We start from the raw sequence: 25,706 nt of genomic DNA, 5'->3' as shown, positions 1-25,706 counted from the left end.
AGACTCCTAGAACTCTTTATTAAAATAGCTGTGTGCTAACACTGAAGAATGATATGGCCAGAACTAAAGAGCACGTTTTTAAAGAAGGCAAACACCTAGGTAGTAGTACCTTAACTGTTATCAATCACTACTTAATCTAATTAGTTTAGAAGCTATTTTAAAGAGCTTAATTAGATTAAGCTGTGATTGATAACACTTTATATCTACTTGAGTAGAGTACTTCTTCTAATTCACCCTGAATCTTTATGCTTCCAGTCAAAAACCTGTTACAGACATGTGCTGAGGGTGAGGAAGGAATTAGGAAGTACTTGATTGGCACTGAAATCACTCTGGGTGCCTGGCATCAGGGCTGAGCTGGGGGCCTTGGCAGTATCTTTGGATGTAGGCATTCTGAGACCTCCTAGAGTGGCTTTGACAAGGACATCCTGAGATTGTACTTCAGGAGGCTGAGAACAAATGGGGAAACAGGTCAGCAGAACAAGGGGTGAGAAGCTCAGTACTCCCATAGGTGCCTGGGACCTACCTAGCTTTAGGTCCGCATGAGTACTACTAGCCCACACCATCCTGGGGGAGATGAGCTGCTCGATCACTGTGGAGTCGGGATAGGGAGTCTTGCTTAGCCTAACCATGGAAGTTCATCATTGCCTACAGAGCAGCAGGTGAGGCCTTGTAGGCCTGCCCCTCCACCAGTGTACCGGAATTTGACTTTCCTTTGAGGCTGCGGGGAACTGGGGAAGGAAATAGGAAGTAGTAATATCTGGGGTGCGACTGTACAGACTCCAGGCTCTTCTGGCTGGAAGTAGGAGGGGGGATGGGAACCGGATGTAGTCTAAACTAAGATGCTTGCCTTTCATCTCCTCCCTGCAGCCCGCATGTGTGATGCCCACCTTCGAGGCCCCTCGGGCATCATCACCTCCCCCAATTTCCCTATTCAGTATGACAACAATGCACACTGTGTGTGGATCATCACAGCACTCAACCCTGCCAAGGTAAGGCTCCTGGGGAAGATGGGGAATATCCTGTGGGCAGGTCTGGCTTGGGAACAGTTGGTCTCCAAGGGGTTTCAAATCCAGAACTTGGTGGTGGTAGATTCTCTGCAGGGTCTTCTTAAAAATTGTGTTTTATTAAATTTCAGGTAGTTAAAAACATATTTGTAAAACATAATAAGTAAGATATAAAGAACATCAGTACAACAAACAATTTCATAGTCATCTCCCAACTTAAGGGGAAAAAAAAAATACAAACATTTACCTTAGTGATGCATGTCCCTCAGCAACCCCATTCCATTTCCTATCCCTCAGGTACCTTGATTGTGTTACTTATTGTTCCTCTGCTTTTCTTTATAGTTTGTGTGAAAATGTGTATCCTTAAAAATGCATTATTTTTAAAAAAATGCATTATTTAGTAAGCCAGTATTTGAACCTCATAGAAACTTACTCATATCATATATATTCTTAATCAGCTTCACTCAAAATTATGCCCCTAAGATTTGTCTGTGTTGGTGTGTGTATTTTGCCCTGTTATATACGTCTCTTCACGTTATTTTACATTTAGTTTTTTCCTGCCCTTTTGTTCTCTCATAAATTTTATCTTGCCAAGACCCACAAAATAACCCATTAGAATTTTTATTTTAATTATACAAAAACTACAGATCAATTGGAGAAAAACTAATATCTTGAGGATACTGAGTCTTCCCATCCATGAGGTTGGAATATCTATTCCCTTAGGGCTGTCAATAAACTTGTATAATTTTTTTTCCATTATAGGTCTTGTTTGTTTCTTAATGTATGTTCTTCTAGGTATCTTATATTTATTGTTACTGTTATAAATGATATCTTTTAAAATTTCATTTTCTCCCAAGTTCTTGATAGTATTTAGAGATGCAATTAATTTTTATTATCTGGTTTTTTAATACAGCAACTCTTATAATAATTTATCTGTGAATTACTTGGAGTTTCTATAAAGGACAAAGAATGATACTTTATTTCTTCCTTTCCAGTCCTTATGCCTTTTCTTTATTTTTTTCTTACCCTAATGTTCTGGCTAGACCCTCCTGTATAATGTCAATCACTGTGATGATGGTGGTCATCATCCTTGTCATTGTTTGATGTTAAATAGAATGTTTTTATCATTAAGTATGATCTTTGCTGAAGTTTTTTTTTTTTAACTTATGGTTCCTCTCTGACTCTAGTTTTCTAAGTGCTTTTATTGTGAATAAAGGTAGAGTTTTATCAAGCACCTTTCTGTATCTATTGATATCATTGTGATTTGCTCCTTAATTTTCTTAATGTGGTGAATTACATAGGCTGATTTTTCTAATGTTAAACCAACTTTTCATTCCTGGGATAAACCCAACTTGGTAATTTAGTATTAGATGCTTAAATAAGCATCTAAGTGTTATAAATGCTTATATTTGATTTGCTAATATGTTGTTTAGTAATTTGCTTCCATTTTGTTAGTGAGATTGGCCTTTTTTTTCATATTACCCTTGCCAGATTTTTTTCAACAAGATATTGTTAGCCCCATAAAATGATTTAGCAAGTGTATCTTCTCTATCTATCCTATTAGGTTAATACTGGAGGTTGGAATAACTTTTACCTTAGAAATTTGGTGAAAATTTTCAGCAGAATTATTTGGATTTGGTGCTCCTTTGTTGGAAGATTTCAAACTATTGATTTAATACTTTTAATGACTAAAGGACTATTAGATTATCTTATTTTTCTCTTGAGTCCATTTTAGCAAGTTTTCAAATTTTTTGGCCATAAAGTTCTGTATACTATCTCTTGCTATATATATTTTATTCCCTCTTTTATTTGTAATTTTGTACCTCTTTTAATCAATATTGCCAGAAGTTTCACATTTGTTATTCTTTGCAAAACCATTTTTAGTTTTGCAAATATTTCTTTTGATATATTTACTTTTTATTTCACCAATTTCTTTCCTTCTGTTATATGGGGTATGTTCTGGGTTTGTTCTGGGTATATACATATACATACTGGGTATGTTCTGGGTTTAGGATGCTTTTTTAGCATCCTAACTTTGATGCTTAATTCATTATTTTTCAATCATATTTAAGCATCTAAGGCTACAAATTTCCCTCTGAGAACTATTTGGCTACATTCCCACAAGTTTTACAGGTAGTATTTCTGTTATCCTTCAGTTCTGAATAATTTTACAATTCCATTATTCTTTTATCTTTCAACAGTGGGGTTTTTGGTTTTGCTTTGTTTTTTGTTGTTGTTGTTGTTGTTGTTGTTTTTTAATATTTCTTAATTTCCAAACAGAGGATTTTTCTGGCTCTCTTTTTGTTATTGATTCTAAAGCTTGTGGTCAGAGAATATTGTCTGTATTTGAATCATTTGAAATTTATCGAGGTTTTTAGGATCAGGAATGCTTTTAGGATCAAGAATGTCATTTTTCACATATATTCCTAGTGTGTCTGAAAAAATAAGATGTACTTTGTAGTTTTTGTGTTCTAATATCTTCATTGTATCAGCCTTGCTAATTGTGCTTATATCTTTTATATCTTAATTGTTTTGCCTTCTTTATCAAGAGAGGGCATATTAAAATCTCCCATTATGATGGTGGTTTGCCTAATATTCCTTGAAGTTCTGTCAGTTTTTGCTTTACATATTTTGAGACTGTTATTAGAGCATGTAGTTGAGATTTTATATCTTGCTGGTGAACTGAACTTTTTCAAAAATAGTTATTTAATGACTCTTTTTACCTGAAGTAATGTTTTTGACCCTAAAGCTTTTACTCCCAACTGTTCCATCAGTTTTTTGTTTGTTTTTTGTTTTTTTTTGTTTTGGTTTAATAAATCATTCCTGTTCTCTTGCTTTCAACCTTTCTACTTTCTTATGCTTTATATATGTCTTGTCTATAGCTGGATTTTTAAAAATCTCTTCTGACAATTCATCCTTCAACTGGAAGATTATACCATTTAAATTATACTATCATTTGTATTTTTTAGGGTTACCCTATATGTCTAGTGTTAATATGCATTCTTAGCAAAGTCCAACGTAAGTAGTAATTTTATGTTCCCCCTAAAAAGTCAGAGGTCTTAGAACACTAACTTTAATTACTCCTTCCCAATTCATTCTCTATGGTATGTGTTTTTTCATGTAGCCTTTCTCTTGTTCACAAGTAATTACTGCTCTTGTTTAATAAAACTAATGTGCATTTAGATTTACTCACACATTTGCCATTTTGTTCACTATTTCTTCTTGCATATTTGCCCTTCTTTTTGGAATTACTTTCTTTCTGTCCAAAATACATGCTTTAGAATTTATTTTCATGTTAATGACAAACTTTCTTAGTTCTTGTTTGTCTTAAAATGTCTGTTCTTCCCTTTTTCTTGAAGGAACACTGCTATTCACTAAGTATTTGATTCTTGTTTGATAATTGTGTTCTCTCTGTACATGGAAATGTTATACCAATGTCTTCTAGCTCCCATTGTTGCTGTAAGTTTATTGTCATTCCTTTGTATGATATTCTTCTGGCTGCTTTTATGGTCTTTTCCTTGTCTTTATTGTTCTGCAGTTTCACAGTCAAGTGTCTAGTTCTGGATATCTTGGCGTTCATCCTGATTGACTTCATTAAGCTCTGGGATCTGCAGATTATATCTTTCATCGGTTTGGGGAAATTTTTAGCCATTGTCTTTTCAACTGTTTTCTCTCTTTTATTCTATCTTCTCTGCTCCTGAAAGCCTGACAGGACACGTTAATCTTTCTCACTTCATCTTCTAAGTTTCTTAACTTATATAATTTTCTCTCATTCTTTTCACTATTTATCTGAGCTACATCTAACCTCTGTTGAATTCATTCACTTAAGATTTATCTTAATTTCAAATAGCACCATTCATATTTTATTAGATCCTATTTGTTTTTTTAAAGTGTTCTTGATCATATTTTATAGTACTTTGCCCCCTACTCATATGTTCCTTAATTCTTTAAGTATATTAAACATATTTATCTTATATTCTGTATCTGTTAATCCCAATATCTGAAGTCTTTGCAAATTTGATTCTGTTGTCTGTTGTTTCTCACTTCTTGCCCCCCCCCCAGAGCCACGTTTCCTTCCTTGTCCTGTCCGTAATTCTGGCTATGTGGTTAGAGCCATAAGCTTTTTCTGTGAGACTTCTTTGAGACCTGGGTAGAAGGTGGTTTCTCCCAGAGAGAGTTTACATTTGCTTCTTCCCAGTGCCTGGGGGCATTACCAGTCAGAAACCTCTCATACTAAATTCTCAGTATGAAGGTTTCAACCCACCCAAGTAATGTGCAAACATTTGAATGCAAACTTATTGTAAAGGAGTCTCAGGAGTCTCTCTATTGTAAAGAAGTTTTCTGTTTGCTGTACACTCAGTGTCAAGGTCTCAGATAAGTAATCAGCCTCCAGATCCACCCAGAGGATGTCAGTGGCAGATGAGAAGGAAGGCAGTCTTACTTCTCACTAACCCTCACACTATGGGTGCAGCTTTAATTAGCCCAAATGTATTCAGGGATGTCATACTAGAGTCCCCACCTTTGTGGGTCCTGACTCTTGTCTCCTGTTCCCTTTTCTCTGCAAGGCCCTGAAAACCAGAGCTCTACTTCACCAGTTTTTAAAAATGCACTCAAAGCCAAGGCCAGCTTCCTGCTCTGAGTCACAGGATTTGGACTCTAAGTATTCTTACTTTATTAGTCTGCCCAGGCTGCCATAACAAAACAAAATAGACAGGGGGTGGCCTTAACAAGGGACATTTATATTCTAACAGTTCTGGAAGCTAGAAGTTCACAATCAAGGTGCCAGAAAATTCATTTTCTGGTGAAGCCTCTTCCTAGCCTGTAGATGGCCTCCTCCTTACATGGCCTTTCCTCTGTATGCATCCAGAGAGAGAAACTCTCTGGTGTCTTCTCCTCTTATAAGGACACCAATCCCATCAGATTAGGGCACCACCCTTATGATCTCATTTAACTTTAATTACCTCTATAAAGGTCCCATCTCCAAATTCCATCACACTGGAGGTTAAGGTTTTAACATGAATTTCAGGGAGATAGAATTCAGTTCATAGCATTTACTAATTTGTAAAAAAGCTTTTTTTTTTTTCTTTTTAAATTGTACTCAACATTTTAAAATTGTTTGGTCAGGGTGCTTAGGACCACAGTGCTGGGGAAAATGGAAACAGATTCCTCTGCAAGGCGTTTTACAAAGACAGACTCATATTTCATCAAACCATTTGATGATGAACCTAGTCAATGGGGAAGGATGCTTCAGCCACATGGGGATGGAGGCTGGATCAGGATAAGGACTTACTACCATAAGGTTATTAAGTTGCTGACAAGAGGCTCTTTCTTAGGTATTGTTAAAGATGCTTATCTCAATTTTCTTTTGAACCTGAAGGTGAGGTGCAGGGGAAAGTGTAAATAAGGGCTGAGAAGTTCCTGAGAAACAATTTGTTTCACCCTCCTCTCCCTACCCCCCATAAAGGCTAATCTTAGCTGGTGTGCAATGGTCAGTTCATATTAGTCCTCACGTGTCCTGCAGGAGGTCACACCAGCCTGGGTTCCTGAAGCCAGCCCCTCTGAAGGGTACTCCCTCAGAATCGAGCTGTGAAAAGAGATGTTCCTATTCATCTCCATGGGTTCTTTATGAGAGCTGAGGAGCCTAGAGAGGCTGAAGGGTGTCCCCTACTGGCATCACCCTGGAGGAGAGCCAGGGAGCATTATGTGCAGAAAGAAGGGTATAAGTGCGGTAACCAGAAATCCAAGACTGAAGAATCAGAGCTTCCTTCCTGCAGACATCAGGGAAGATGCATAATGTGTTCCTAACCCTGGTCACTGACCCACAGGCGAGATACAGGTGTGTCTGAGGACTGCATGTCCAATCACCCTTGTAATGTGCTCCTCAGTGAAAAGCCTAGTCTCTCCAAGTTCACAGTATGTCTTATGAGATGAGCTCTCACTCATTCATTGACTATAGATATGATCTCTGCCCTTGAGGAACATGTACACAGGAAAGATGACAGGCACTTAAATGAAAAACTAGAGTATGGATAAATGCTGATGGAGGAGTGTCCAGTTTGCTATCTTAGAAAATATTGGAAGGGGCCACTAAGTGGAGTGTCAGGGAAGTTTTCACATTCGAGCAGGGTCTGCAAGGATGAGTAGGCTTGGAAATCCATATCTGAGTGGATGCATGTGCAAAGGCACTGAGGTTTGGAACAACCTCTCTGAACTGAAAGGAATTCAACATGTCTGGGTCAAGATGAGGATGGAAAGGTCATTGGACCCAGATCATATGGAACCTATATGCTCGGCAGAGAGGCTTGGGTTTTGTCCTGAAACAGATTTTTAAGAGCAGAAATGTTAAATTGTTGGTAATAACAACAACAGTTATGTCTTACTGTATGCATGTCATATGTCAAGCACTGAGCTAAGCCTTCTATATAACTGATTTTATTTCATTCTCTTCATAGCACAATTAATTAGGTGGTAAGAAACCCACATGATGGATGAGGAAACTGAATCATGGATAGATTAATGGGTAGGAAACTTAGCCACTGTCATAGCCAATAAGTGACAGCACCAGGATTTTAACCCAGTCTTTGTGGTTCCACTGCCCATGCTCTCACCAGCTGGGCTATGCTTCTGGATGGAACAAGGTCCCAGGAAAAATGGAAGAGCATGGTACTGACAGCACTGAGATCAGCCTTGGAAAAGATGAGGGTCATCCTTTCTTCTGAACAAGAGCAATATCAGGAAGGTCTGAATTTTTGAAATGATTCTGGCAGCAGTAGAGAGGATTTCAGAGAGATCCTGGAAGGAACAAGACCAGTTAGGAGGCAGAAGCAGTTACCTAAGTAAGAAAAATGGGGACATTCACCAAGGCTTTGGAAACATGGAGGGGAGAGATATTTAAGAGAAATGTAGGGCATGGAATGCAACTTGGTGACTGACTGGATGTGAGGATGGAGGGAGGAGGAAGGTCTTACCCAACATTGTATCCCAGGTGATCATCACAGTGCCTGGCACATAGTGGGCACAAGGAAAACATTGATTCAGTGAACAAATGAATGATGATGTGATACTTTCTGACTTGGACCAATGGGAGGCTTTAAAAGGAAATGGAAAGGGAGAGACATGCTTTACAGGGTCAAGAGGAAAACATGGTATATTTGAAGTGCCTGTGTTTCATGCAGTGACATTTGGATGTTACCCAGTTGGAAACTGGGTAAATCCAGGTTTAATAGAGAGATTGAGTGTTACCTCCTCAGCACTTGGGTGAGAATAGAAGCCTAACAAGTAGACAACACTTCCTGAAGAAAGCAAAGAGAAGAGGAAGATTCCAAATGGATCTGGAAACACCACCCTTAGAGAGAAAAGAAATCCAGTCTAAGACACAGAGGAAGTACAGCGTAAGGTAGGAGGAGAATCATGCCACAGAAGGAGAAAGAGTTTTTCAACCAGAATATGTCTGACAATGGTGGTAAGGAACAACTGTTGCTGGAAAAGGACAGAAAAGAAACCATTGGCTTTGGCTTTGGCTTTGAAAGAGGACCTTTCAGTGAAGCTTTGAGGGCAGAAACAGCCACAAGATGAGGAGAGAATGGGCAGGAAAGGAGGCTCTAGGAGTAAGGAGTCCAGACAGCCACTCTGACAAGTTTCAAGGTGATGTGAAAGAAGGAGAAAGGGCATGAGAGGGAGGTAAAGTGGACAGAGAGTTTGGGGCTACTTAGAGTGTTTGTTTAGAATGTTGGAAACTGGAGTATGTTTGCAGGCTAAGGGCAGAGCAGGTGAAGAGGAAGAGAGTGAAGTTGTAGGAGGATCTGAAGTAAGTGAGAGTCACTTGGGACTGAGAATGCAGGGGCTATCTTGCACAGAACAGGAGAAGGATGGTACTAGGAGGAGAGGCTGGAGTTTTGCCTGCAAGCACGCAGAGCAGGACACATGTCTGCCCCTCCTTATGATCCTGAGATGATTACTTATCCCAGGCATCTGGATATCTGTGGACATGAGAACTCTTGCTAGAATTCCATCCCCATTGTAGGACCTCTGTGGGCTGAGCTTGAGAGGGAGCTGTGAATGTTCCAGTAACTAGGGCCCCCCAAGGGCAATAAGAAGGTCCAAAGAGAAATGAAATTCTCTGGTGTAGAAATGGCCAAGAATATGTCAAGATACCAGCATTGACTGAGTACGTATGGACCACGTGGCAACGCACTGTGAGGATAAGAACTTACAGTCTTAATGGGGTGGCAGGTGAGGGTTATGTCTCTACTCAGTAAACTAAGATTGAAACAAATAGAAATACCCAGGCCATCCTCTTGGAACCTTGGCAGATTCAGGGAGAAGAAAGAAGGCTCAGAACAAGTGAAGTTGGCCCACTCCGAGTGACTCCACATTCTCCCTTTGATTGAGATGTCCTTGAAAAATGTGAGCCCCACCTTGGCCATTTGGGCTATCTTAGTCCTTCGAGTCATTCTACTCACAATACTATTTCTAATCTTCAGAAATACCTGGAGAGAACTTAAGACACAAATTACAGAACTCTTTCCTCCAAGATAGGATTCTGTGGATCTGGAATGGGTGCCTGGAGCCATACCTTGAAAGGGCACACTGGTGGCTGTGACCAGCCAAGCTTGTGTGCTAAACAACAACCCCATTGCCTCACAGCAAAGCACACACAGGGACTACCCCTCCTAGCCCCCCACTCAGGCAGCCCTGGCTTCAGCCAAGCTGAACTCCTGGTTCATAGACACATGAAGTCCTTTCAGACCTCTGTCTGGACACACCTGTCCAGTGTGCCTTTCCTTCTCCTTTAGGCAAGTTTCTTTTCTTTTCTTTTCTTTTTTTTTATTTTCAGCATAACAGTATTCATTGTTTTTGTACCATACCCAGTGCGCCATGCAATCCGTGCCCTCTCCAATACCCACCACCTGGTTCCCTCAACCTCCCACCCACCGCCACTTCAAACCCCTCAGATTGTTTTTCAGAGTCCATAGTCTCTCGTGGTTCACCTCCCCTTCCAATTCCCCCAACTCCCATCTCCTCTCTAACTCCCCTTGTCCTCCATGCTATTTGTTATGCTCCACAAATAAGTGAAACCATATGATAATTGACTCTCTCTGCTTGACTTATTTCACTCAACATAATCTCTTCCAGTCCCGTCCATGTTGCTACAAAAGTTGGGTATTCATCCTTTCTGATGGAGGCATAATACTCCATAGTGTATATGGACCACATCTTCCTTATCCATTCGCCCATTGAAGGGGGCATCTTGGTTCTTTCCACAGTTTGGAGACCGTGGCCATTGCTGCTATAAACATTGGGGTACAGATGGCCCTTCTTTTCACTACATCTGTATCTTTGGGGTAAATACCCAGTAGTGCCATTGCAGGGTCATAGGGAAACTCTATTTTTAATTTCTTGAGGAAGCTCCACACTTTCTCCAAAGTGGCTGCACCAACTTGCATTCCCACCAACAGTGTAAGAGGGTTCCCCTTTCTCCACATCCCCTCCAACTCATGTTGTTTCCTGTCTTGCTAATTTTGGCCATTCTAACTGGTGTAAGGTGATATCTCAATGTGGTTTTAATTTGAATCTCCCTAATGGCTAGTGATGATGAACATTTTTTCATGTGTCTGATAGCCATTTGTATGTCTTCATTGAAGAAGTGTCTGTTCATCTTCTGCCCATTTTTTTGATATGATTATCTGTTTTGTGTGTGTTGAGTTTGAGGAGTTCTTTATAGATCCTGGATATCAACCTTTTGTCTGTACTGTCATTTGCAAATATATTCTCCTATTCCGTGGGTTGCCTCTTTGTTTTCTTGACTGTTTCCTTTGCTGTACAGAAGCTTTTGATTTTAAGGAAACAAAAGCGAAAATAAACTTTTGGGAATTCATCAAAACCAAAAGCTTTAGGCAAGTTTCTGTCCCTCTTTGACACACAGTCCAAATACCTCCTCTTCTGAGAAGCCCTCTTAATTCCACCAGGTCTTGGTTCTTCCTCTGTTCCTACAGCATTGCATCAGCACCTTTTGTCTGTGTACGTATCATGTCACACTGGGTCTAGAATCTCCTTCCCCCACAGCCTAAGAGCACCCTGAAAGCAGGGACGGTGCTTGGCACAGGAGGAGCATGGCAGATGTTTGAATACATTAATGATTGACAGAGGAGCTCTGTCCCCATGTCAGGTAGCTCCTCAGGTACAGCCCTGCCCCCATGGGGCCCTGGGGCTGCCTTCTGTCAGAACCTCTCACCTGGGCCTCCCAGAAGACACACTGATGGAATTTCTGCAGTCAGAACTGAAGCCCAGACTCATATCCTACCTGCACACATCTGCCTTTCTTTTGCAGCTCCTCAGTATGAACTTGAGACCTATGATCTGATTTGTATGTGAACTTCGCTGGGTTTGAGCAGGAAGGTCAATCCATCTATACAAGAGAAGAAGTAAAAGCAAGGCAGATGGGTGGGGTGGCAGATGGGGGGGTGAGGAAGAGTAGAGGAGGAGGGCATGGACCTGAGAGAGAAAGCAAAGCTCATTTTGTGAACTTCAAAACCAAAGATAACAGGGTTTTTTATTATTTCCTCCTCCGGGAAAACCAGTGTCCCTCTTCCTTTTGCACACCCGAAGAATTGGGAAATCTCTCTATGCAAATGATCACTTGCTAGTGGAAATGCTGGGAGCACATTTTTTTGGCCCATTTGCTCACTCAGTTATTCATTCAGCTGACTTGTGCCCTCTCTGTGCTGGGGCCTGAATGAGATGCTAGCTGGCCACTAGAGGACTTTCCTCTAAGTACCCCCAAGCCCATTCCTCATAACCCCTTAATGGCCTCCCCCAAGTCCTAAACCTGATTCTGTTCCTCTCACATTTGTCCTCACCTCACATCACCTCTGGGCATTCCTCTCTCCCCACATCTGGCTGTGATCTTGGTATCCTCACACCCCCTCCTCTGTTCTTGAAGGCAAGCTCTGGCCCTCCTCTAGCCAGAACTTTCTGTGGCCCTCACATTTGCTCCATCTGTTTGCTTCCCCGACTCCAGCACCCATCACACTCTATGGTGTTTTCCATAGACTCATGCATCTCCTCTTCTAGACTGTGGGATCTCTCAGAGCAGTGGCCATGTTTAGTTTGCCTATTGTTGCCTCTCCAAAACCCAGCATGTGGCAAGTGCATTTTAACTATTGAATGACTACATGAATAAATGAATTCATCAATCAGTGAGTGAAAGAGCCAATGAATGGATGAACACGTTTGCTACTCTCCTAACTCAAGGGGCCATATAATAACAGTACATAAGCTAGATGTGGCCCAAGGGCCATGGTTCTCCAACCCCTGAAAGTTCCAGAACATCTGGAAGTTTTCAGTCTCTGCCCTGAGCTTTCTTTCCCAGCCTCCTCAAGGGTGCTGGAGGCTGTCATGTTTGAACTCCTGGGGTTAAGGTCAGCCTTCCCACTGGCCTCCCCTCCTCCCCATCCTAAGAGCCACCTGTCCAATCCTGCTCTGGGTCCTCAGCAAGGTCCATTCAGGAATCATTATGCAGGCTGTGCCCAGGAAAAGAAAGTTCCCTTCCTTTCATGGAGCTAATGGTCAAACTGACAGCAGAATTCATAACTCAAGGCCGGTTGAGACAAGGTCAGCCCTCAGGGGCTCAGAGAAGTGCTCTGAGGAGGAATAGGGGAAGTTAGACTAGGGCAGAGCATTGTAGAATGGAGCTCTAACTAGCTAGGAAAGCCATTTCAGCTTAGGTTGTCCTTGCCAAGATGCTAAGCTTTATCCTGATGGAAAGACGAAAGTCTTTCTTTAGAATCTGTAGCTCTTAGGTTGTGATTGGCTATGAACTACAGAAAATGCCTCCACAGAAGCTGAAACAAAACACAGTTTATTTCCCCATATACCAAAGGTCCAGAGGTGAAGAGTCCAGGGCTGGTTTAGCAGTTCCTTCAGTGTCTCTAGCACCTTCGGGTTTTCCCTCTGCCATTCTCTTTGTGTGGCTCTTCTCATGATCACAAGAAGGCTGCTCCAGCTCAGTCCTCACATCTGCATTCCAGGAAAGCAAGGAGAAAGAAGTGGGAAAATCCCATGAGGGCTCTTCAGCTGTGTCTCATTGCCCAGAACCCTGCTACTTAGTTGTCCTTAGCTCTGAGGTTAGCTAAGTGCATTGCCTCTCTCCAAACTCAGAGTTCTGTTAAGTATGGATAAACAGAGGGAGAGACATTGAATAAACCACTGTCCATGTCTGTCACAGAATCCCAAAACATGAACTAGATCAGAAGGAACTGCTTTGGTAGGAGCAGGGCTCTACTGACTCTGGCTCCTGCTCTCCCTTGGTTCATGGCTGCTTAGGTAACTTTATGTAACTTTGGGGCACCTGGGAACCCAGTTTGAAAAACCTCGCTCTATGCCAGAGGTCAACAAACCTTTTCTGTAAAGAGCCAGATAATAAATATTTTAGGCTTTGAAGACCATGTGAAGTTTTTGTTACACATTTTTCTTTGTAGTGCTTTGTTTTTTTAAACCTTTAAAAATGTAACACTTCCTAACTCAAGGGGCCATATAATAATAATCCATAAGCCAGATGTGGCCCAAGGGCCATGGTTCTCCAACCCCTGCTCTAAAGGATCCTGGGGCACAGAGTTTGGGTACAGAGTGAAGGATGGCAGCAGAGACTGGGAGCCCAACAGGGAGGTTCTTAGAGAAATTCAGTCGCTGGACAAAACTGTCTCAGGTTAGATCTTTTGGACTCCAGCTTCCAAAAAAAAATGCCTGGCAGGCCCAGGATCCCAGTCCTTTGGGTGGTCTTGGGCAGTGTTCAGAAAGCAAGGACTGTCCTCCAGGACCCAGGGCGGGCACTCCCTTTGGTGTTGCTCCCTTCCTCCACTGTTCCAGGAAGGCAGCTATATGCTGAGGTTATGGTCTCCAGACCCCTGACCCTGGCCCACCCCTCATCCCCTCCCTGTGCACCAAACACAAGCTCAGGCTCCCTCGAAGCCCTCCTGCCACTCCGAGGCCTGGGAGTAGCCTCCTGGCAGGTCTCCCTGCCAACAGTTCTCCCTTCCATGCTGAGGTGTAACTTCCCCTCGTCTTCCCCATCAAGTCCAGACCATCCACTCAGGCCAGCCAGGTACAAGCCAACTACAGACTCAGCGAGGCTGTTCTCACCCTCCACCCCTCTTCTGCTCCAGCTTCCTGCCCTGCTCTTTGCTCCCAGTTCACCGCTCACCACATCTCCTGCACAGAACCCAAACCCTTCATCCTTTGAGGACTAGCGCACCCACCTCTTCCACATACCTGCTCTCGTCTCCCCCTTCTTTGTGATCCCCAGCACTCACCGTCTGCCCCATGCTCTCAGCTTTGGGATTCTGCTCTACATTGCTAGGCAAGTGAGATAACTTCTGGGGAACAGCTGGCTCGGTGCTTGGCACATGGCAGATGCTCAGTAATTACATCCTAGATGATGGGTTCATTTATCCCTTTATCTGATGGGTGTAAATTGGGTGTCTGAGCCATGTACAAATATGCCTCTTTGATCACGCCTATTTCATGTGCTGCCACTCTCCTTGCCTCAGAAAGACACTTTGCAAGTTTGATTGATCTGCATGTCAGTTAATGAGTCATTATAGGTTCCTGCCTTTAAACAAAGGCCAAAGAGAGGAGAAAAAAAAAATGAAAGCATCAGTACATGGTGCACAGGGGTACTGTCCCAACACTGCAATGTTATGTCTGTCATACAGTCTACTCGGTGTAATTAGCCACTGCATTAGGGTCAGAGGCTCTAAAATGTAGTTCACATCAATGGCTGCTCTGACCAGTGATGTGAATCATTTTATGGCTCTGGGTTCTGGCCTTCAAAGCAGTATTTTCCCATTATAGACATAATAATCCCACACTCCTTCTTTTGGAGGTGGCTCGGTGAGCCAGTATCCTCTGCCCTGAGGCTGGCTGCAAGGGGGTCATGGTGGCAAGAGTGTGCCTCCAGGGCCATCACTCCCTGCAGAGGCCATGTCCCTCCTCCTGCAGAAGGCACTGCACCCTTGCACTATTTTATACGCAGCAAGTGTTTGCCAGGCTGCTGGGATTCAGCAAAAGAGCTTAGGGAAGTTTTGAGAGGGTCAGTTGTGGTCCCTACCTGATGGACCCGAGACCTCGCTAGAGCTGCTATGAGGCAGTGAGTGGCAAAGAGCCTGGCCTCTGGCTGCTGGTGAGGCCCAGTTCTACCACTCAGCTGTGTGATCTTAGGCAAGTGGCCTAACATCTCTGTGCCTGGGCTTTTCCATTTGTAAAATGAAGGTATTTGTAGTTGCGGTTGTTGTGAGTTTCCCTGAACTGATGTGTCCTAACTGCCCCTAACAGTGTCGAGCATGTGGTAGGGGGTCCATGCCTGTAAGAGAACTTGATCAAGAACTATGATTAAGTGTCTCAAAGAATCTCGTCGACCGGGAGTCAGCAGGCTTGCCCCTCTGGGCCCAAACCAGTTCATTGCTTGATTTTGTAAATTGTGTGCATGCTGTCTATGGCTACATTCATGCTACAGCAGCAGAGGTGTCTGCACGGGGCAAAATAATTACTCTCTGGCCCTTTACAGAAATGGTTTGCCAGTCTTTGTTCTAGACGGTAACTCTGGTGGGGGACCGAGGGCCTAGCCATTGGTCCATGCAGGAAAACCAGAAACGGTTTGGAAAACATTCTCTGGTTCAGCACTATCTAAGCCCCTGGGTTGTGCCTGGTACACTGACAGGCAGGGGCATCAGAGGCAGGAAGACCTGGTCCCTGCTCCCCCTACCCCCCTCCGGAAGTTCCTGGTGTAGTGGAGGAGCAGGTAAACAGATTAGTACCAGAGCAGTAGGTAAATGTGGACCCAGAGGTGAGGAAGGGTATGGGAACACCTGGTAAAGACGGGGCCTGGGGGAAGAGACGTTGCTAGCAGAGCCAGCGGGGAAGGAGGGGTCTGTGCAAACCACAGTTGGAACTAGCCAGTATGAGGGGGTACCCAGGAGCTCAGGGAGCCACACTGACTTGCAGTGGGGAGGGCCGCAGGGAGCAGTTACCCTGGGCCCCTCAGTGTGTGTCTGGCTTAGAGATGGTGATGTCAGGACAGGACCAGGGAGGGTGAGAGGGGAAGGAGATTCCAGGCCGAGCAGATGGTCCTGTGATGGTGCCGTTGGCCATCAGGGAATATGAGGGGTGAGCTGGCCTAAAATGGGACAACCACAGGGGTAAAGGCATCCCCACTCACTGCTGACCGTTCTGTGCCATTCCTCCTTCCTAGCACACCCCCGCTGTTGCCTGCTGCGGGCCTACCTCCCCACTCCCCCATGTGACTGCCACAGCCCAGAGATCGCTCTCCTGGTTTCCCACCATCTCAGTGCTGTTGCTCCGAAAACAAACATCATGCTTCACACCTTTGCTCACAACCCTTCCATCACTTCCCCTTGTCTTTAGGGCAAAGCCCAAATCATGACTGACAGGATGGACAGCCTTTCCTACTCTGCTCTTCCCACTTCCTCCCAGCACCAGCCTCCACTCCCCTCTGCGTTTAACCATTGCAGATCCAGGAGTCTCTGGATGAGTCATGCGTCCCACACCTTTGTCTGTTCACCTGCTTCTCCCTCTGCCTGGATGCCTCTCCCTTCCTTAACTGTTTAGTGAACTCCGGTTCATCTCCCAAACTCAGCCCTGGCTTCATTTCCTCTGGGAAGCATCCTTTAACCTTTCTTACAGCCAGTGCCACTCATCTCCTCCACTCTCCTGTTCTGTGCTCACAGGTGTTCTTATACAGAGATGCTCATAAGAACGCCATGCCCAGTATGGAGGGGGCCTCGAACATGGCAGCTGGGCTGATGAATCAGTGTAGCAGTAGGTGGCTTCTGAGGTCCCTGAGGGCACCGGGGGTGAGGCTGTAGCAGCACCCTAGCAGTATGTGGGTTCCCATAGAGGAGACCTTCACAACAGGGAACATCTATCCATAGAATTCTCTATTTCTTGAGTCTTACAACAGAACACAGAGGAACATCTTCAGCCTCCCCACTGGGAGATGGACGCTCTTCATCACATTGGAGCTGCAGATGAATGGATAGAGAAGATGTGGGCAATGTCTGCAGTGGAATATTACTCACCCCTTAAAAAGAATGTCATCTTGCCATTTGTAAGGATGTAAATGGATCTAGAGAGTATACTACTGAGCAAAACAAGTCAGAGAAGGACTAATACCATATGATTTCATTCATACATGGAATTTAAGAAACGAAACAATCATAGGGGGAGAAAAAAGAGAGGCAAACCTAGAGAACAGCCTGATGGTTACCAGAAGCCGGGGAGAGGGGGGAAATAGGGGATGGGATTGAGGGGCGCCCTTGCTGTGATGACCACCGGGTATTGTATGGAAGTGTGGTATCACTGTATTGTATCCCTGAAACTAATATTACTCTGAATGTTCACTAACTGGAATTTAAATAAAAACTTTAAAAAAAAATGGAACAGGCAAAAAGAAGCCCGGAGTAGCCATTAGGAGTGGAGCCTCCCTGTGTCCCATCTTGTGCATGGCTATACCTCTCACCCTTCCAGGGACCCACAGGTCATCCTGAATCCCTCCCCATCCCTTGGTCCCCACACCCATGCAGTCACAAAGTCCTGAACACTGCCAGGACCTGTCTATCTTTTCCATCCCACCGCCTTCCTCTATCGCCCACCTAGACAGAACTCTCCCTACCACCTCTGGCCTCCCTCCTGCCACATCGGTTTCCACACCAGCAGCCAGACTGACATTTTTCTCAAACACTAATGTACCACTGCCACCCACTTTTTGAAACTTTTCTTAATGCCCTCACCAAGATAAACCTCAACTCTTTGGGCCAGGGGAGATTTTTAAGACCTTTCAGACTTAGCTCCAGGCAAATTTCTTAAGTTCTGGACCTTCCTGTGTCCCCTCCTTGCACTGAAGGCCCAGCCACATTGTCCTCCAGAATGAAACAGCTAGCAGCTGTGCTCACTGTGCAGACCTTCCATCAACAGATAACAAACACTCATTCTGGAATGTCCCATTTCTGCCCAAACTCAGGCCCTGTGCATCTGACTCTTCAGGACAGGTCCTTCTCATTGCCAGCACCCCCTGTGGCCTGACCATCTTCCGCAGCCTTCAGAACCCTCAGACAGCCCCACCACAGGCTCCATGAGCCCCAGGCTGCTCTGTGTACCTACAGCAGTCTTTGGAACACCTGCCACCCAGCAGGGGCTTGGTGGTTCTCAGCGTACGTTCTGTCTCCCCTGCTCACCAAGGGCAGAGGCTGTGCTCACTGTTGAGACCCGACACGTGGTGGGTGCTTAGGAAATATTGTAGAAGGCAGGACTAAAATGAATTAAGATAGAAGGATTTTGTTGAAACCTCCTTCCTGGACCATTCATTTATTCAATGAATAAACAAAAAAATGATAGAGAAAGGCAGGCAGAGGAGGGGTTAAAAGAAACTTCTGCAGGTCCCTGGGGGCAGGCAAGATGGCTGAGATTCCACATGTGGCCTAAAATATTGCCACTAAGTCCAGGGGGACTTCTGTGCATTAAAGGATGAAGAGAGAATCTAATCTTCTCACAGGCAGCCAGATGTGCCTGATGTTGTCATGGCAGCCCCCAGAATTTGCCAGATGTGCTGTGAACATCTCTGGAAAACATCAGGGGACCCCAGAGGCTGTAAGGCCTGGAGAGAAATAGTTCACACTCCAAAAGGTGGTGTGGAAATGCTTCGTTTGGATCAGGGGCTGTGTGGGGTGGTGTCCCAGGGACCCAGGGCTTCGGAACCTAAGGAGGGAACGCCTCACAGCTGTATGAGTGTCTCACGGCAGCCCCTGCCTGTTCCCTAACCCCGTGATCCCTCCCCAGGTGATCAAGCTGGCCTTTGAGGACTTTGACTTGGAGAGGGGCTACGACACCCTGACGGTCGGGGACGGCGGGCAGGACGGGGACCAGAAAACTGTTCTCTACGTGTAAGTGAAGCAGGGCTCTGGTCCGGAGGGTGGGGAGCACATGGCCCTGGCCTAGGGGTGGTGGGATGGTATACTGAACCCTGTCTGGTCCCCAGGGTCACACCACATCAAGCCCAGGGGACCAGCCCCTCTACTCCGGTGGAAGGAAACAGAGCACTGGCCACATTCTCTCTAGGAAGTTCCAGGAGAAGTGGGCAGAAGAAACTGTTTCTCAGGGAGGAGGGGGAGTTGAGGTTCTGGGTGTGCACCTGGAGCATTCCACGTGGTGAGCTGCTTCTTGCAGCTCCTTCCTCTGCCACCCACTAGTTTCTCCTCAAGCCCATGTCTATCCGTGGAAGTCTGACTCCAGACAGAGATGGTGGAAGTGTGTTGCTGACCTCCCTGCGTGCTCAGAACTACCTGGGAAATGAGCTGTTTCAGGGATCTGGGACCCTGTGCACACAGTGGCCACAATTCCTAAGCCAAGAAAGGCTCGTATCACATGGTCTAGTCAGGGAGCGGATAATGCTGTGCTGTCCTAGGATTCCATTCTGTTGGATCTTCCTTTGCCCGCCACCATCAGCCTGACATAAACACAGGAGAACACTCCTGTTCAGTACATGTGGTCTGGCTCAGACAGCCTGATCTCGCTCATCTCCCTTGCCCAGATGCGGGGGTTGGGAGCAGGGAAGCTTTCCTACACACCAACCATCCACTGCTTGCACAGGCTCCGGGAAGGGAACTTGCACATCAGATATCTCATTTAGTTGTGTCATTATCCCCATTTAACAGGTGGGGAAACTAAGGCCTAAACGTTGCAAAGCTGGTTGGTGGCAGAACCAACACTTGAGTTCATGCCTTTTGATTTCAGTCCAGGACAGCATCCTGTGCCAGGGCTCTTCCCCACCAGGCTAGCCCCAGGCCAGTTCCCTTTGGTTTTCATGCTGAATGAGAAATGGCTCTTCAGTCCTCGCTGCTTTGTGCAGGAGCTGTTCTGTTCTAGGTGCTTCCCACACCTTCCCCACAGCTACCAGAGAAACTCTGTCAGGGCAGTTGAATGACTCACCACGTTACCCTCGGAATCAGGTGACACGGCTGATACTTGGACTCTCTTATGAGAAAGGAATGGGATGTGAGCCTGGAGGACATCCTCCCCCTGGCCCACTCCACTGTATGAATCAGGGTTCTCCAGAGAAACAGAACCGATAGGATATACACAGAAAGCCAGGGATTTATTATAAGGAATTAGTTCACATGCTAATGGAGACTGACAAGCCCCAGGATTTGCAGAGTGAGTCGGCAAGCTGCGACCTAGGAGAGCTGATGATGTAGTTTTAGTGCAAAGGCCAGCAGGCTCTAGACCCAGGAAGAGTTGATGTTTCCGTTCAAGTCAAAGGCAGAAAAAAAGGGACGGGAAAAAAAAAAAAAAAAAGCAATGTCCCAGATGGAAGTCAGGCAGGCAGAAAGAATTCTCTTTTACTTGGGAGAGGGTTAGCCTTTTTGTTCCAGGCAGGCCTTCAACTGATTAGATGAGACCCATCTATATGGGGAAGGGCAATCTGCTTTATTCAGTCTACCAATTAAAATGTTAAAGTCATCCAGAGGCATCTTCACAGAAACAGAATAATGTTTGGCCAGATATCTGGGTATCCCATGACCCAGGCAAAATGACATTAAAAAATATAAAATGACATATAAAATGACATATAAAATATAAAATGACAATTCCTCTTCTGATTTATCTGCCATTTCTCACCTGCCCTGTATGGTCCCTCAGCTTGGTGTGCTCAGAAGGCCAGGATCCTGGCTCTGTCTCCTCTCAGGACAAAAATCCCAGGATGATCTGTCAGAGAACCTTAGAAGAGCAGAGCCAGAAAGATTTTTATAACCCATTCCCCTCATTTAACTCAAAATGAAAAATCCCAGAGTGGCTCAGCCCCTTGCCCAGAGCCCCATGGCAAATGAATGACTGATCCAGGGTTTATACCCAAATCTCTATAAGTTTTGAGAGAACTCTCAATAAGTCCTATAATAGCCCAGGGGCTCTCCCCCCAGCCCTTAGATCTCCATAGGCTAGCATCCATCTCAGACTTCAGGGAAACACATGCAGAATGGTTGGCCTCCTTTGTTGTCATGATTGGGTCAAACGGACTCTGCCATCCTGGAGTTAGGAGCCAGCCCTGGCTTGGCCTCAATCCTTACGCCCTGCAGAATGCCAGCACCCTAGTCCGGCAATGTCACATGGGCCAGTCCAATGTACCCAGATATCTACCCCAGCCCCACACCCACAGCACTCACATTGTGCTGATCATCTCATACAGCCAACTCAGTGCCCCCCCACAACCTTTAAGACCCCAGAATGGAGTAGAGATTAAGATCCATTAATCCAATCACACCATCCACCACCATCCCCAACTCAGTGCCCCCCCACAACCTTTAAGACCCCAGAATGGAGTAGAGATTAAGATCCATTAATCCAATCACACCATCCACCACCATCCCCTGCTAGTGATCTGTTTGGTCTCTGCAGCAAGAGGAAGCCAGGTTTCTTCTGGAAAGCCCAGCCTCTGCTGTGGACTCTGGCTCTGCCACTCTCCATCAGGCCGACCTTGGGAAAGCCACCGCCCATTTTGCACCCTTGTCTTCTCATCTGTAATATGGGGGTAACACAGCCCCTATCTCACTGGGCTACTGGGATCATTAAAGAAGATAATGGAGGGAAAATTATCTGGCTTGGATAGGTATTCGGTAAATGTGAACTCAATCCTCCCCATGTCTGAACTCTGTTCTTCAGAAAGTATGTGGCCCCAGAGGGAAGGCTGCACTTTAAGCTTTTCTTCATATATGGAAGCTGATAATTCCATATAGAGCTGAAAGAGATGTCTCATTAAAAGGAGTGGCTGGGCTCGACTGGGGAAACGGGTTTCTGTCTCTGTCTTTTCTTTGGTAGTTCACATGAGAAATCAGAGATGGCAGGTGTGTAGATACCCCTTCAGTCGATCAGTCTACAGCTAACCCTGGCCCCTGAGAAAGCAAGGACCCAGGTCTACCTGGTGAGCCCAGGGGTCTGGGCTGGGGGTCACGGGTAAATACAAGCCTTGCCCTTGGCTGGAGGGGAGAGGTGATGAGTCTCTCAGCCACTGGAGCACCCGTCACTGGGCTCCAGTGTTAAACACAGTGGGGCCCAAATTCACCTGACAGGGCAGGGCTCCTAGTCATTCTGTGGGGTGCCAGAGTGCGGGGCACTTCTCTAAATCTTGCTGTCCTGACAGCCTGACAGGTACGTCGGTCCCAGATCTCATTGTCAGCACCAACCATCAAATGTGGCTCCTCTTCCAAACTGATGGCAGCGGCAGCTCCCTGGGATTCAAGGCTTCTTACGAAGGTAACTGCAGCTGGGGGGCTGATCCACTCACTCTGGAGTCAGACTTGGGGTCCGGATGTGTGTCAGCAAGCTCTGGGTTCGAATTCTGATTGTGTCCCACGCTAGCTTCCTCTCCGTAGGCACATTACTCGACTTGTCTGAGGCTCAACTTCCTTTGGCCAGTGGGTCTCCTGGATTGTTTTGAGGATTATCTGGGATAAATCACTTGAGGCTTAGGCCACACAGTGCCAAGGGCATGCATTAATTTCATCTACAATTCACACCTGGCTTGTGTAGACCTTTAAAAGACCCCACAGACTTCTGGAGCTTCCCAAGCTGACATACTTGGGTGTCATAGAGCTGAGTGACTGCACACAGGGCTAGGGACAGACACACACCATTGGTGACCTGAGGAGGATACAAAGGAGGGTGACCTGAATCTCACTGGGAGCCAGCATTAAGGGAACAGTGAACTCTGGGCCCAGGATACTTCCTCCATCCACCTTCTGTGTGCTTCCAAATTTCCCATTGGTGATGACTGCTAATGCCAACCCCCACAGAAAGGGGAGCAGAAGCCATCCCCAAGCATTTGGTTGGCAGATTTGGTAGGTGGCAGAGCCTAGCCCAGCACTCAGGGAACAGACACATCAGATCTGAGCCCTTGCAAGGGGTCTGCACTTCAGTGGTGAGACAGAGGAGGAAACATATGAGCTATTATTAAAGCAAGATAGCTGTGGCAAACAGCCAGTGGGAACACAGAAAAAGGGGCCGTCATCCTGTATGTGACATCCGAAAAGGTTCTATCAAGAAAGTGAGCCATGAGTCTTGAAAATGACTTGGAGAGACGGGGGCAGAGGATGAGGGAGAGAAGGTTTTTCCCCACCCCTGTTCAGAGACCTGATGATTCTACATGAGATGAGTTGGGGGTAACAACTCCAAAAGGCCCTTACTCTGCTCAGTGTGAGCCCCCCCATCCCAGGGGCCCGGGGTTCCATCTGTACCAGGACCTGTACTCTGTCTCCAAGCTGGGTACACAGGAGTCCTGTCAGTTTTCTCCAGCTGCTTGGACAAAGGACCACACACTGAGGGGCAGCCTAAAACAACAGAACTCTATTTTTTCCCAGTTCAGGCTAGGACAGTGGAGGTCCTGTTCTAAGAACAGGAGGCACGTGTCAAGGGGAGACAACAGCAGCCAGAGCACCAATGGGGTGACAAGTGCTGAGTTCACATCCTGGTTCTGTCCCTTTCTAGCCCTATGTCAGGTCAGGGAGCCTCTCTGGGGCTCTGTTTCTTCACCTGGGACATGGAGGTGATAATACGCCCTAGGTCCCAGGGCTTCTGTGAAGAGTAAGTGTGGTCAAGGATGTGAAACTAAGAATTGCACAGCAATTATGGGTGACTAATGAGTGAGGACACAGGTAGGTAAGCAAATGGTTCTTCGGTACATAGAGTTATACACACACAGATGGGGGACGGCAGAGAGAAATCAGGATTCAGGCCAAGCTCCGACACTCACTCCTTGGAAAATGGGAATGGATTCGGACTCAGAGTTTCAAAAGTTTCCCTCATGTCTGAAGTTCTCTGGATGCTCAGCAGTGAACATTTCCAGAAGTGGGGAGGAATGATCCTGTGTGCCACCCACCTGCCCTTATTCTGTCCATATTTTATCAATGGCGTGGTTAAGCCATAAATAGCATGAGCCAGAAAGGGATGACAGTACAGCAGTGAGCAAACAACGTGCAGAAAGACCTCAATGGGGTAGAGCTCCTGGCTAAGTCACCAGGATGAGAGGAAGTGGGAATAAATAGCAAGTCCTCTGTGAATGTTTGAGAACTTAGCAGCTAGAATTTACCCCAGAGAGTCAGTGGTGCTGGTTTCTCGTTCTGATCAGGCATCGAGAAGTGGACCTAATTGTGGGGATGCTGGGAGAGAACTGAAGTCAAACCCTGTGAGAAAGGTTAAGAGCCCCCTGAAAATGCATTTGGGAGAAGAGTGGACTCAGGGGAGAGCTGAGAGCTCCGTTTAAATATTTGAAGGGCTGTTATGTAGGAAAGAGGAATTAGATTTGTTTGGCATGGTTTCACTGGAAAAGAAAGGGACAGAACATTGAATGCCTGTTATGTGCCGGAAGCTTTATGCTAACTTTCTCAAGGTTTTCAAACTGTCATACAAACATTTGGGGTACCCTCAGGGACCACCAAGTTTAGGTAGGGTGTGCCTAACAGGGCAGGCTCTGATCCTGCCTCCACGCCTTCTCCTTTTTCTCTTCTGTTCCTTGTAAGCCTTCTTTTAAGAAAGGATTTGTAGCTAACACCAGTTTGAGAAACTGCTTCATCTCATTCGGTGTGACAGCTAGCTGATGGCTGCTGTTTTGTAACTGAGGAATTTGGAACTCAAGGGTGGAATATCCTGCCTGGGGTCACACGAAGTCTGGGACCTGGAAGAGCCAAGATTCAACTCCATGTGTCACTGGCTTCAAAGCCCATGATGTTTTCCCCCTCTACCAGGGGTCTCCAAAGTGACAGAATTTCAATTCCTTTTAAAATCTTAGAAGCCAACACTGTGCCCCAGTCACATGGGCCATATGGCACGAGCCCAGGCTCCTCGTTACAACCAGTTGGGGTTTTGTTCATCATGTGTCCACCTTGCCCAGAGGTAGTGATGAGCTTGTCACATGACCAGCATGACACTGGGTGCTGGAACCGCAGCAGGAGCATCACAGACTAGAACAGAAAACTAAAGCAGTCTGAAAACATCCGCGGTGGGACTTTTAGTCACAGACTAGGTGTCAGCAGGACTTCTGCTCAGACTTGCGACAGATTAGGAAGAGAGACTGGCATTACCTTACATCATTAACCCAAGGGTCTACGTGTGTCCTGCTCACAGAGGCAGGTGAAGATGGAACAAACTCTGGAATTGGACCAGATCTGATGAATCCCAGCATGGTCCCAGCTGTGGGATTGGCCAAGTCCTGTGGTACGTCGGAGCCTCAATTTCCCACTCATAAAATGGAAAGAGTAGTGGCAACCTTAATGCCTTGTGAAGAAAGTGAAATAGAGTCCCAGAGAGCTCCTTGCACAGTGTCTGGCTCAGAGAAGTGTCTTCCCTTGGGACCACTGAGGTTCCTCTGCACCCAAGGCCTCCATGATCAGCACTGTTCCCCACTCCAGGGTGTGTCCTCTTCTGCCAGGGAACACTTGGCTCCCTCCCTGTCTTGTAGGTGGCCTGGCACTAGGTCCCTGCCTCCCACCTGCACTACACACCCTAGACTGCCTGAGAAATGAGATGGTTCGCTCTAGCTGCAGCATAGGGCAGGGAGGCAGAAGAGACAGGAGACAGATCCAAGTGACTGAGAACCTTGAGACCTCATGAAGAGTTTGCACTTTGTCTGCAGGGAAGAAGAAC

The 25,706-nt window shown here is 45.7% G+C and overlaps 1 protein-coding gene across 1 annotated transcript in view; it reads left to right on the top strand.

The window, feature by feature from the left end:
• CSMD2 (CUB and Sushi multiple domains 2) overlaps positions 1 to 25,706 on the top strand; it is a 593,647-nt gene that overhangs the window by 310,535 nt on the left and 257,406 nt on the right. The window contains exons 10-12 of the mRNA XM_032877161.1: positions 868 to 989; positions 18,855 to 18,958; positions 22,210 to 22,322. Coding sequence (XP_032733052.1) covers positions 868 to 989; positions 18,855 to 18,958; positions 22,210 to 22,322 — 339 coding nt within the window. The remainder of the gene's footprint in view (positions 1 to 867; positions 990 to 18,854; positions 18,959 to 22,209; positions 22,323 to 25,706) is intronic.

The sequence above is a fragment of the Lontra canadensis genome, unplaced genomic scaffold, assembly GCF_010015895.1.
Source record: "Lontra canadensis isolate GAN:19392208 unplaced genomic scaffold, GSC_riverotter_1.0 scaffold60, whole genome shotgun sequence".
NCBI classification, from domain to species: domain Eukaryota; kingdom Metazoa; phylum Chordata; class Mammalia; order Carnivora; family Mustelidae; genus Lontra; species Lontra canadensis.
This window is presented reverse-complemented; position numbering and strand designations above follow the sequence as displayed.